Genomic DNA, 12,186 nt, shown 5'->3' on the forward strand with positions numbered 1-12,186 from the left:
AACAATAATTAAAACGTAGCTGAAACATAAAAGTTAATAAAATTGAATCAAATCAAAATAAAACAAAAGAAGGATAAGATTAAAAAGTAAACTAAAAATTAATCAAAATGACTAAAATAATAATAAAATAATTGAAATAAGAATATGAGTAATAATAAATAAAACAATTAAATAATGAAATAAGACAATAATAGTAAAAAATCAGGTGCAGGCAGAGTGGAGGTGGTTAGAGAGTAGAAGTTTAAAATGAGCAAATGAAAAGCTGCCGTGATGTTTGGGATGTGTGTGACTGATCCAGGCTGAGCCCCTGTTCTACCTGCACAGGTTCTCTTTGGTTTCTAGTTACATTTCTGGCATTTTTCAAAGGAAGCCTCTGAGGTGTTACCTGTGGCGTGATCCATCAACTGTTGCCTGTTTATCCAGTTTAGAGCAGAAATGGAATGAACTTAATCCACCCTTCCCTCTCTCTCTCTCTCTCTCCCTCTCTCTCTCTCTCTCTCTCTCTTTCTCTCACTCTCTCTTTTAATTAACCCCGCCCTCTACTGCTGTGCTCTGTCTACCAAGAAAAAAGAGCTCCATTCTTCTAATTTTGAGTTTTTGTGCTTCTCTGTCTCTGAGGACCCCCTTGCTCTCTTTCCCTCTCCTTTCTCGCTCTCTCTCTAGCTGTCCTTCCCCCCTCTCCTTTTTATCTCACTTTTTCATCTCTTTCTCTCTCTCTCTCCTGTTTCTCTCTCTCACCTGTCTACCCCCCTCTCTCTCTCCCTCTCCCTCTATCTCTCTCTCTCTCTCGTTTCTCTCTCTCCAGTCTCTCTCTCCCGTTTCTCTCTCTCTCTCTCTCTCTCTCTCTCTCTCTCTCTCTCTCTCTCCTGTTTCTCTCTCTCTCCTGTTTCTCTCTCTCTCTCTCTCTCTCTCTCTGTCTCTCTCGCTGTATGTATCTGTGTGATGTGTGAGTCTGATTGCTCCAGTCGAGCTCTATTGAAGAGAAAAGGACACACAATGGGGTCTTTCTCAGGCGAAGCTCCATCTCTATTAAAGACCCTGGGAACACCGTGCGTCCCCCCGCAAACCTTCTCTTAAAGGGCTGGCAGCGGCGCAACCCGACACCACAGCAGCCCCACTTCACTGTGCTGCCACGGCAACGATGAATCCCCCACCCAGGAAATCAATAATTCATGAAGGGCTCATTAACTCATCTGCCCAATCAATATCTATCTATCTATCTATCTATCTATCTATCTATCTATCTATCTATCCACTCATTGTCCATCTATTTATCCATCCATCCATCCATCATCCATCCATCTGTCTACTATCTAGGTGTCCTATCTGTCTGTCTGTGTCTCCGTCTGTCCGTCCACCTGTCTGTCTATCTATCTAGGCGTCCTATCTGTTTGTCTGTGTGTCTCTGTCTGTCTGTCCGCCTGTCTATCTATCTATCTATCTCTCTATCTATCTATCAGTCTGTCTATCTGTCTGTTTGTCTGTCTGTCAGTCTGTCTGTCAGTCAGTCTATCTGTGTATCTGCTCTCATGGCTCTCTGTCCCCAGATCCCCCTCATCAGACCGGTCTAAACACGCCTGCCCGCTCCATCTGTAGACACAGCAACGAGAACGCCAAAATAAAATGGGCTTTAAGGCAGCAGAACAGAGTGAGGTTGTTTTAATAAGCTACTGTCTGTGTTTGTGTCTGTTCTTCAGTCTCTTTGTTTATGTGCGTCGGTCTGAAGGGAAAAGTAGACTAGGATTTGGTGGAATCTCACAAAAGAAATAAGAAGCCACTTAAACATACTTACCAAAGTCTAAACTGTTGTGGAGAGATTTAGTTTTGACTCAGGCTGTTTATTGCAATGTATTTCCAGTGAGTGTTTTGCAGTGCTGACCCATCAGGGATGGAAAAGTGCTTTGGGTCCAGATGACTCACAAACCTTTGTTTTTCAGACAAAACTTCATGTTCTTGCACCATAAAATCCTTTATGTCAGAAAACTTTGACCTGAAAAAGAGCAGACGGTCACTGTCAACAGTCATCATCAATTCTCGGCCATAACTTTAAAACACTCAGCCTACTCAGATGGGAATTCTTTAAAGGGGAATTACACAATTTTTCTAGATTTCTGCCTGATAAAATGGTTAAAATGTAAACAGAGTCATTCAGAGTGGTTTGGTGTGAAACGCTCTGTTCTAAAGCAACTTACCCGAGTCAGAATTGTTCACAGTGGTGGTGATAGGAACCAGACGTCCACCTCCAAAAGCTCCCTCACAGAAAGGCATTACATGAAATAGTTATGAATATAATGTCTGAGTATTTTTGAGATAAAAGTTTTGGCCTTAAACACATTTTTTTTTAAACCCTTTCACGGCAGAGGGATACATGTAGACTGTGGAAAAAAAATAGTCCCTGAATAAAACTTATTATTTTCAGATTTTACATAATTTTATCATCGTCGACATTCCATATAAACTCAGAAGACTCGTGTAGGTTCACTGGTGGTTTTGGATAGTAAATAAAATGTCTACATTTGTGTTGTAGTCATGGCGACCCCTGGTTCCCATCACCACCACTGTAAAGACATCTGAACCATTTCTCACCATTCTCACCAACCATTTCTTATGTTTACATCTGAATGAAGAAATTTAGAAGACAAAAGTAAACATTTCCCCCCTTTATCCATGAGAGAGAAGCAGAAAAGTGTCAGAAATGGTTCGGTTTTGCACAAAAAGCACCAAAAAGTGATTTATTTGTAGAGTTTGGGGTGATAAATTGGTAATTGAAGCTGCTGAGAGGGGATTGTCTCGGGGTAATGAGTGCCCCCCCTGCCTTTTCACGTCCATGAGAAAAAGAAGGAGACTCAGAGGGAGGGAAGAGGGAGGGAGGGAGGGAGGGAGGGAGGAGGAGGGAACTAAGAGAATGGAAAGAAGTTGTGTAGAGGAATTTGTTTGAGTCCTGTTTGAAGGGGGGGAGAGAGAGAGGAGGAGAAAGGAGAGGGGGCCTTGTCGATGAGGTTGAGGGGCTTCTCAGCTCCAGAAATAACTTCTTATTTACAACTTTGGCTGGAAAACTTTGGCCTTGCTGCGCCTCGAGCTTCAGAAAGGACACAGCTGGAAGGCTGGAAGGCTGGAAGGCTGTTTTCACACTTCTTGGATGTTCTTCTCGTGGACCTTTGGAAGATACTGGGTTTCCCTCAGCTGTAAAGCAGAACCAGCGAGTTGTGTTTGGCTTTTTTTTTCCTTCTCGAAACCTGAAAAACGAGAACTCCGCGCCTGAGAAGACAGCCTCGCGCATCTTCCTCGAGCTTCGTCCCCAAACTTTTCCTTCTGCAGCTGTTTGTCGGTGTGGAAGCGATGCGGTGACGCTGAGTCATCAGGGAAACACAGCGCGACTCGAGCGAACGAGAAAGTCTCCAAGTTCTCACAGCAAGACGAGAAGGATGAAGCTCTCCGACCTCCCGCTGCTCGTTCTCCTCCTGGCCCCCGCGCTCGCGCTCACGGCCGGTCAGAGTTTGTCAGGTAAGACTTCTGTTTGTTGACGTCCGGCAGCTGTGAGGACCCCAGTCCAGGGATCCGATATATGACCTTATATATGCACAGTATCATAAAGAGCCAGACATATATATTCAAATATATACACACTTAAAAAAAGGAGGTTCTTCAAGGGTTTGTTAGTGAAGAAAATGGTTCTATATAGAACCACAAACACATGACGCAAAGAACCCTTCAATATAGAACCATGAACACTCAAGGAAACTTTTGCATGATTAAAGGTTCCCTGCATTTTGAAAAAGGTTCTATAATGCATCTGAAGGGTTCTTGTGTTGTTACAAGCTTGACGTTGCAACAATAGAGGAACACTTTTTACAAAAAGGTTCTTTATGGAACCGTCTACAGCACATTCTCCATCAATCTGAAGAACCCTTTCATGATGCAAAGAACACTTTAATCATGCAAAGGGTTACTGGGTGTTTGTGGTTCTATATAGAACCATTTCCATACTAAAGGACGCTTGGAGAACCATCATATTTAAGAGGGTACAGTACTGTGCAAAAGGCACTTAAGTACTATTTTTAAAACCATTTGTCCTGGCAAGATGAAAAGACACCATATACTCAAAAAGGTGGTTCTTCAAGGGTTCTTTAGTAAAGAAAATGGTTCTTTATAGAACCACAAACACTCAAAGGACCCTTTGCATGATTAAAGAGTTCCTTGCATTTTGAAAAAGGTTCTATAATGCACCAAAAAAAGTTCTTCTATTGTTACAAGCTTGACACTAACAACTGAAGAACGTTTTTTTTCTGTATAGAACCATCTACAGCTCATTCTCCATCAGTCTGAAGAACCCTTACATGACTCAAAGAACCCTTTAATCATGCAAAGGGTTCTTTGAGTGTTCATGGTTCTATATAGAACCATTTATTTACTAAAGAACTCTTGAAGAACCATCGTAACCATCTTATTTAAGAGTGTACAGTACTGTGCAAAAGGCACTTAAGTACTATATATTAAACCATTTGTTGTGGCAAGACATGAAAAAAACACCATACACTCATTAAAAAGATGGCTCTTCAAGGGTTCTTTAATAAAGAAAATGGTTCTATATGGAGCCATGAACACTCAAAGAACCCTTTGCATAATTAAAGGGTTCTTTGCATTTAAAATAAGTTCTATAATGCATTAAAAGGGTTCTTGTGTTGTTACAAGCTTGACATTGCAACAGTAGAAGAACGCTTTTTCCAAAAAGGTTCTATATAGAACCGTCTACAGCACATTCTCCATCAATCTGAAGAACGCTTTCATGACACAAAGAACCCTTTAATCATGCAAAGGGTTCTTTGAGTGTTCATGGTTCTATATAGAACCATTTCCTTACTAAAGAACCCTTGAAGAAGACGTGTCCAGAAGTCTGTAGACTCCAGTGTTTCTTCTAAAAAAGAAGGTGTTATTAGTGAGTTTGTGCTGCAGTAACAGCCTCTACTCTTCTGGGAAGACTTTGCACTAGATGTTGAACATTGCTGTGAGGATTTGATTGACCATTAGTGGGGTCAGGTACTGATGTTGGATGGTCAGTTCTGGATCACTCCACCTCATTCCAAAGGTACTGGATGGAGCTCCATCACTCCAGAGAACGCAGTTCCATTGCTCCACAGCCCAATGCTGGGGACCTGTGCAGCAGTGGAACTGTGTGACCAATGGGTGACCATAGAGTAGCTGAGTTTAGAAGTAGGTCTGGATACTTTTGGACCGTGAGTGTTGAGCTGGTTCTGTACGCCTTGAAACAGTGTTTGTCATCAGTCTTTTTGAATATATGACAGCATAAAGGAGATATGTTCAAAACTCAAGTTTATTCCAGTTCCTGCTGATGTGTTCTAGTGTATTCTTTCTAAATGGGTGATAGGAAATCACTGTAGAGCTAAATTCACATTACGAGCCTCGTTGCTCAAATCCGATTTTTTGCTCAAATCTGATCTCTCTGACACGAGGGTTTACACTCGTTTAGGTAAGTGACTCAAATCTGTCATTAATGTGAACAAATAACGTCCTGAAATGACCCTCATGAGCACATCCTACTCAGTAACGTGACGTGAATGAATCACATGCATCATCAGCAACAAACTAACGAGCAGAACGAGCTTCGCTGAGAAGATAATTTACTCTGATCAGCTCTCAGCTTCATTATTAGAGCAAGACAAAGGTGAAAAAGGTGAGATGAGCTGCTTTTCCACCGTTTACAGGCTTTAACTTCTGTTCAGCGCTGTTGCCATGGTAACGCTGAATGATGGCGCACGCGCAGTGGGGAAAAAAGCACATGAATTCTGATCTGAGCGTCACATTAAGGTCGCATGGCCACGAATCGGATACGTATCCGATCTAGGACCACATATGAAAGTGGCTCAGGTCGGATTTGAAAAAATCTGATTTGTGCCACTTCAGCCTGGTAATGTGAACGTAGCCTAAGTGGGCTGCTTCAGTTGCGCAAGTACTTTTTATTGGAAAGTCTGTTAAATGTCCCATTTAACCTGAAATCACATCCACTCTACTCGCAGAAGAGCAGATCTGAGATACTGAAGAGAAGAATTTCGCTGTTGTTAGTCAGAGGAGGATGGGTTCTCCTGTCTTGGTATCTTGCCATTGTTCCTCCTCATGCTCTTAAGGAGTTTCTCCTGCTGTTGTCACCCTCACTAACAGCCATTCAGGGTCTGTTTTCTTCCTAAAGCTGCTGTGGAACAGGGTCTGTTGTGTAATATGCTATATAAATAATAACGCCTCATTTGTTTGGGTCCCGTTTGATGTCATGGTTGATCGACTACATTTAAGGGGGAAATTTTTTGCTGTTCTTGAGCTGAAAGAGAGAGACTGCTTCACACTATAAGGCCTGACATTGTACTGAAATAATCCAGTTATGATGACTTAATTTCTCACAAGTAATGTTTTTCACTAAATCCAGGCAGGTTGTTTGTTCTTTCTGGTTAAAATTCAAGTGTACTTAGTTTTGTCTGAGAAACAAATCCAACAAGATGGGTTTTAATAGAGTATGGGGTGGGGTTTCCTAGAGTTTGTCTCCTTCGCTGTCCTGCCCCAGTCAGCAGAGATGAGTGCAGACGGTTTGAGCAGCAAATCGGCAGTGAAAACATCCGCCACGTGTAACATTACACACAAGATTTATGATCTCTGTTCACGTGGAGCATCGAGACGGCCAAGAACCTCTCCACTGCACCTGATAACATCTCAAAACATGACAAACAGTATCAAAACTGATAAACAAAATACAGCAAAACGACAGAAGCAGAAGAAAAGTGTTCATGAATTAATGAAATTATGAAGATGTTCACAAATCACAGACAAATATCAAAAAGACTTAATAAAAATAATAGGACATATTGATTTACAATTCATTGATTTTTGATGATCAGTCCTTCGAGAGCACCGAATTTCACAGCACTGGAGTTTACATTCTTTAATAATTAAGTAAATTAAATTAATTAATAAGTTTATGTTTTGGGAACAGTTTTAAATTTTTTTCTGTTTTCGATTTTCTAAGACTTTTCATTTCGGTTCATAACTGTGCTGTAGTTTGAATGATAACTGCTTATGTTTGGGCACAATCCCATTTCACCCCTCGCCCCTACCACTTAGCCCTTAGCCCTCTGTTTTTTGCGTTCACGTCTAGGGGTAGCGTGTCCCAATTTTTGTTGAGATAGAGGGGTAGGGTGAAGTGTTAGAGCTACATTACCCTCCAAACGGAGGTTTTTCAGAGACTCCAAACAGAGAGTTATGAGAAAAAAAGAAAAACTGGCAAGATGGCTGAACAAGAGACCAAAGAAACCCACAAATGTGAGAATTTTCTCTGTAAAAAAATCACGATAACCACTGTATTATCTTAGTAGTAGTTTCAGTGTATTATGGTCCTTTTTCTTCATAACAAGCATAAAAAATTGCTAAAAGTATGCTAATGTCTCGGTAGCTAGCCAGCTAAATTTCCCGTTCCACCTTAAATAGTCCAGCAGTTCTGACACCTGAAGCACCAGAATGTAACTGCTGCTCCATTTAAGGTGGAACGGGAAAATTCAAACAAGAAGCTGGAGAATATCTGACTTCAGCTTCATATCACCAAAGAATTAGGGGTAGGCGATAATAAATAACTGTCCCTCTTTGAAAGCATATGATGCCCTAAATGTATTTAAAGCCCAGCAGTGAGGAGCTGAACTTTACCCTCCTCTGCTATCACTGAAGATGGGCGGGTCGCCTACAGAGCACCGCTAGTAGCTGTTAATGAAGCAAGGTTTTCCCCATTTCGTAGGGGAAGATTTCAACCACTACCCCTTGTAACTCTGTTCCAAGGGGATAGGGTGACACCCAAAAACAAGGGGTAGGGGTAAAAAGAAGAAATGGGATTGGTCCTTAGTCTTAAAACCTTGTATTCAACACAGTGAGTGACCCTTATTCATTACAAACGAGTACAGGTCTGAGTGACCTGAATGACGTATGAACTGATTCAGAAAACTGGCGTACAACGAATAAACAAGCGAAACTGATAAATCAGCTTCAGTGCGTGAAAACAAGCGCTCAAACACGAGTCTTATATATTTGCACTGACTTGCCCCAGTTTGCCTTCAAATACATACAATTTATACATAGCACAGCCGAATGCATGCAGAATTTTGGATTGTGAACCAATGGTTGTCCTTATAGGTGGAGTTTGGGGTCAAGCAGGAAGCGCACAAGCACAAAGGCTACATAGCTTTATGGTGTTAAAATTACAGCTGTTGTTTCAGATAAAAAGATGTGATTGTGTCGTGCAGTCATTTCCATAAAACACTGACTGCTTGAGCTATAATATTGCAGTATATGACCTTCTACTGTGCTATATTTTGCATTTTAGGGAGGGTATTTACTGTATCAGCAATGTAAAGCAAAAGTCTATAAATGGAAAATGTAACCTATAAACCTAATGGTTTTGCTTTTTAATAGGAATTGGCTTAATGGCTTGCACTGGTTTACAGTAAAACACCTTCAGATCCCATTAAATGCATTTAGAATCAGCCATTGGTCACCCGTTAAACCACTAGGATCCTTTACGTTGTGATAGCAACCCATTAAAAAAGCCACAACACATTACGAAACCATCAGGAACCAACAGAAACGCTTCAGCAGGGTTGTTAGTGTACACAAAAAATAGCACATCCACTTTTGTAGAGCAATTGCTATTGAAGTTATTAGAATTATCATATATACTTTCTGTTTTTACTGTTATTGCTGTTATTATTGATGTTATTGACAATCATTTTTCTTATTTAAACACAAATCAGGCAATTTACATTCGTATTTACACAAACTAGACGTGAGTTTGGTCATACAGATGTGCCAAAGATGAAACTGATGAATAACAAAAGTGTGGCTGACATTTTTATGCGATTTGACTAAATGTATAAGGTCTACTGTGTGTTTACAGTCTAGTTTCAGAGTTTACAGTGTAGAGCGTGTGCTGATGTTGTGACTCGCCCTTTCATAGCTCTAGCAGGAGTCAGTGGGATAATCGGATATGCTGGTGCTGCTGTGAGCCTGACGCATCTTAACAGGCGCTGTAGATGACGGGAATGCAGGCGAGACCTCTTTGATGCTGCGTGAGCGAGTGTAGGACGAGGGCAGGGCTCTACTGTGTGGGGGCGGAAGAAGAGGGACGAGGGGAGAGAAAGTGCCGGACTGTGAGTCAGGGTCTGGTCAGGGAGATGATGGATTGAGTTGGGAGCACAGGGCCCTCGCAGAGTCCAATCCAGAAGAATGGCATGAAAAGGCGAGGCTAGGGAGGAGATGTGAGGAATGAAAGGAGAGGGAAAGAAAGAAGGAAAATGTGTGAAAGGAAAGAGGGCAAAGATAAAGGCAGCGAGGGAGGGAGGGAGGGCGGAGCTGGTCTGTCGTTTTTCTCCGTGTGCGCTATGTTGTCCTTGGCAGCTGAAATGTTTCAGTCTTGCAGACGGGAGGATGATGAGGGTGCTGAGATAAAGTAACAGCAAATGAAAAAGAGCGATGAGGAGTGATTACGGAGGTGTGACACTTGTACATCCCCATATACTCATTTACACAGTCACGTCCAAACGGGGGATGTGCTTGGATAAGTATCGGTCAACTGTGCCGAAAACAGTAATCCATTGCAAAATACTAATTTGGTTAAACTGTAATGAGCCCAGTAGTCCCTCCAGTCCTTATACTATTTAGTAAGAAACAGCCAGTCACAGTAAACATCATTTAAAAGGCCTGTTTTTATCTCTGGAACAAGACACAACCAGTTATGCTGATTAAAACAGTGAAAAACCAGAAACTATTCAGCAGAAACAGCCCAAAAACAGCTAAAATAAAGTCCTTATTCATATTAATGTGAGTAGATGATTCGACAGATTGTTTCCTGAGTTCGTGGTAATTGTATACTGTGTAGTTTTCCAGTGTAAGCAATATTTTGAACCATATATTTAATACATAATTCATGATATAATGCCCAAATAGCAGCCTTTGAAGTCTATTTTGCACCCTTTACTAATTATATCCATGCAATTTAGTGCCATTTACTGGGTGCTTTAGATTGAAAAGTAAGAAAGAAAAGTTTAAAATACATTTGTGAAGTTAAAATACAGTTGTGAAGTAATTGTTCCTCTTCTGTACAGCATTTAGTGTGTGTGTGTGTGTGTGTGTGTGTGTGTGTGTGTGTGTGTGTAGGTGTGTGTGTGTGTGTGTGTGTGTTGTGTGTGTGTGTATAATGCAATATATTTATTTAAGCATTTTTTTAGTTTGTTCTATATTGTTCTATCTATCACTATCTATTATGCCTTATCTAGTACATTTGGAGAGCTTTGAGTTTAAGAAAAGCGCATTTTAAATTGAGCTTTAATTATTATTATTATTATTATTATTATTATTATTATTAGTAGTAGTAGTAGTAGTAGTAGTAGTTTTACTATGTTTACAATTAAGACTCCATTTGGTTCAATTTAATACGAAAACAGAACAAAACAAACTCCGCCAGGATTATAAGACATTCCTTTAGCATTGAGTATCAAGTCAGCCTGAGCTCATTAACTTTATTAGTGCTAACTAAAAATAACTGAGAAAGTATCACAAAACAGTCTGTAATGTGCGTCAGTTTAGCTTGTACTTGTAGACCTATGTTACTTCCTTACTATGAAGCACAGGTGCCATATATTGAGCTGTAGTTTTATTACCAAGGACATGATTAAAAAGTCTACTGTAGTGCGGTTGGATCTCTAGCTAGGCTAACTATGATAGCTGACATTAGCTAGAACTAGAAACAACGGAATACTGTTCTGAAACATTGAGGAGAAAAGTCCTGTTACAATATAACACTGTTCCGGTTAGCTCTAGCTTTAGCTCATCTGAAGATCATTAGCTCATCATCTGTTAAGCTTGCCAGTTATTTAGAGACTAGAAGGTTCCTCTTTGGCTATTTTTTGAACATTAGAACATGTTTCAAATGTATTTCACTGTTCATTTTTTTTTTTTAGACTGGCACTAGCCTAGTGGTGCTAGCACACCGCACTGTTTACATCTCTTTTTTCAAAACCAAATATCGGTTCCTTAACTTTCACGGTTACTAATATATCACAATTAGTCAGAATACCTAAAAGAGACACTACGTCTAGGTCACCATCTCCAACTTCCATATTACCCAGAATTCCAAAATAGCCCATTTCGAAGTGAGACTGTTTATATTGAGAGCTGGCCTGGCCCATTCCTCCGAGATCAGAAAGACATAAAAGGAGAGGTGCCAGAAGAAGTGAGGGAGGCTAAAATCTGTTCAGCACGCGGAGGCCAAACCAAAGCAGAGGCTGCCCAGCTATGACAGCAGGGTTAGTGGGCCTCAGTTTAAGTATCGTCTTGGGGGTTGTTTATGCTCTTATATCCTCTCACTGCTTCCCTGTGTTTTTCTCCTTAGTGTGGCTTGGACACACTGCACTTTGTATCATATTGATCTTTTTGTATCCCTTTGCACAATCATTCTTGAAGGATTCCGATGTCACTGCACTAAAAATAGTAATGCATGAAGTTACTTGATTCAAATGTGTACATAATTTGCACATAAGTGCAGTACAAAATGTACAACAAGTTCAGAATTGCTGTTTTCAGACACCAAATGTAGCTGCAGTGTTTAAAATGATTGTAATCTGTACATTCTGAACAACTGCTCAGGTAAATACTGTTAAATTAATATGTATGATTAATAAAGCTGTAGAACATCAACAGAGAAGCTCTAATAAAATTAACATCCACATTTATCATGTTTAAAAAGCAGAGAGCAAACCTTAAGACAGAAATATGAGCAAAAATGTATCATTTTAACGACTTCAACGTCACAGAATTCTCAAAATATTAAATAAGACAGAGAAAAATACCTCAAATCCACATTGTATAATTTATAGTTGTATATAAAACGGAAAAAATAACTTTTTGAGCAGTTTACATACCTTCGGCAAAATAGCTGAATGTAAAAGTTTGAACACATTACAACAAATTACAAGTTTTGTCGATTTTCTAAGTGAAAATAAGTTAACAAAGTCTCTACAGGGAACACACTTTGAGAAAAAATAAACATAAAATATAAAATGTGTTGTAACAGGCCATTTTACTTTTTATCTAATACGTTGAGTTCAGCGAATAAACAGTAAGAAAATCAACAAAACATGAAAT

General features: G+C 40.1%; 1 protein-coding gene across 1 annotated transcript in view; it reads left to right on the forward strand.

Annotated features, from left to right (window-relative positions):
* Positions 1 to 2,904: 2,904 nt before the first annotated feature.
* LOC118796936 (tyrosine-protein kinase receptor UFO) overlaps positions 2,905 to 12,186 on the forward strand; it is a 72,089-nt gene continuing 62,807 nt past the window's right edge. The window contains exon 1 of the mRNA XM_036556094.1: positions 2,905 to 3,504. Coding sequence (XP_036411987.1) covers positions 3,426 to 3,504 — 79 coding nt within the window. The 5' untranslated portion in view covers positions 2,905 to 3,425. The remainder of the gene's footprint in view (positions 3,505 to 12,186) is intronic.

Source organism: Colossoma macropomum, unplaced genomic scaffold (genome assembly GCF_904425465.1).
Source record: "Colossoma macropomum unplaced genomic scaffold, Colossoma_macropomum, whole genome shotgun sequence".
NCBI classification, from domain to species: Eukaryota; Metazoa; Chordata; class Actinopteri; order Characiformes; family Serrasalmidae; genus Colossoma; species Colossoma macropomum.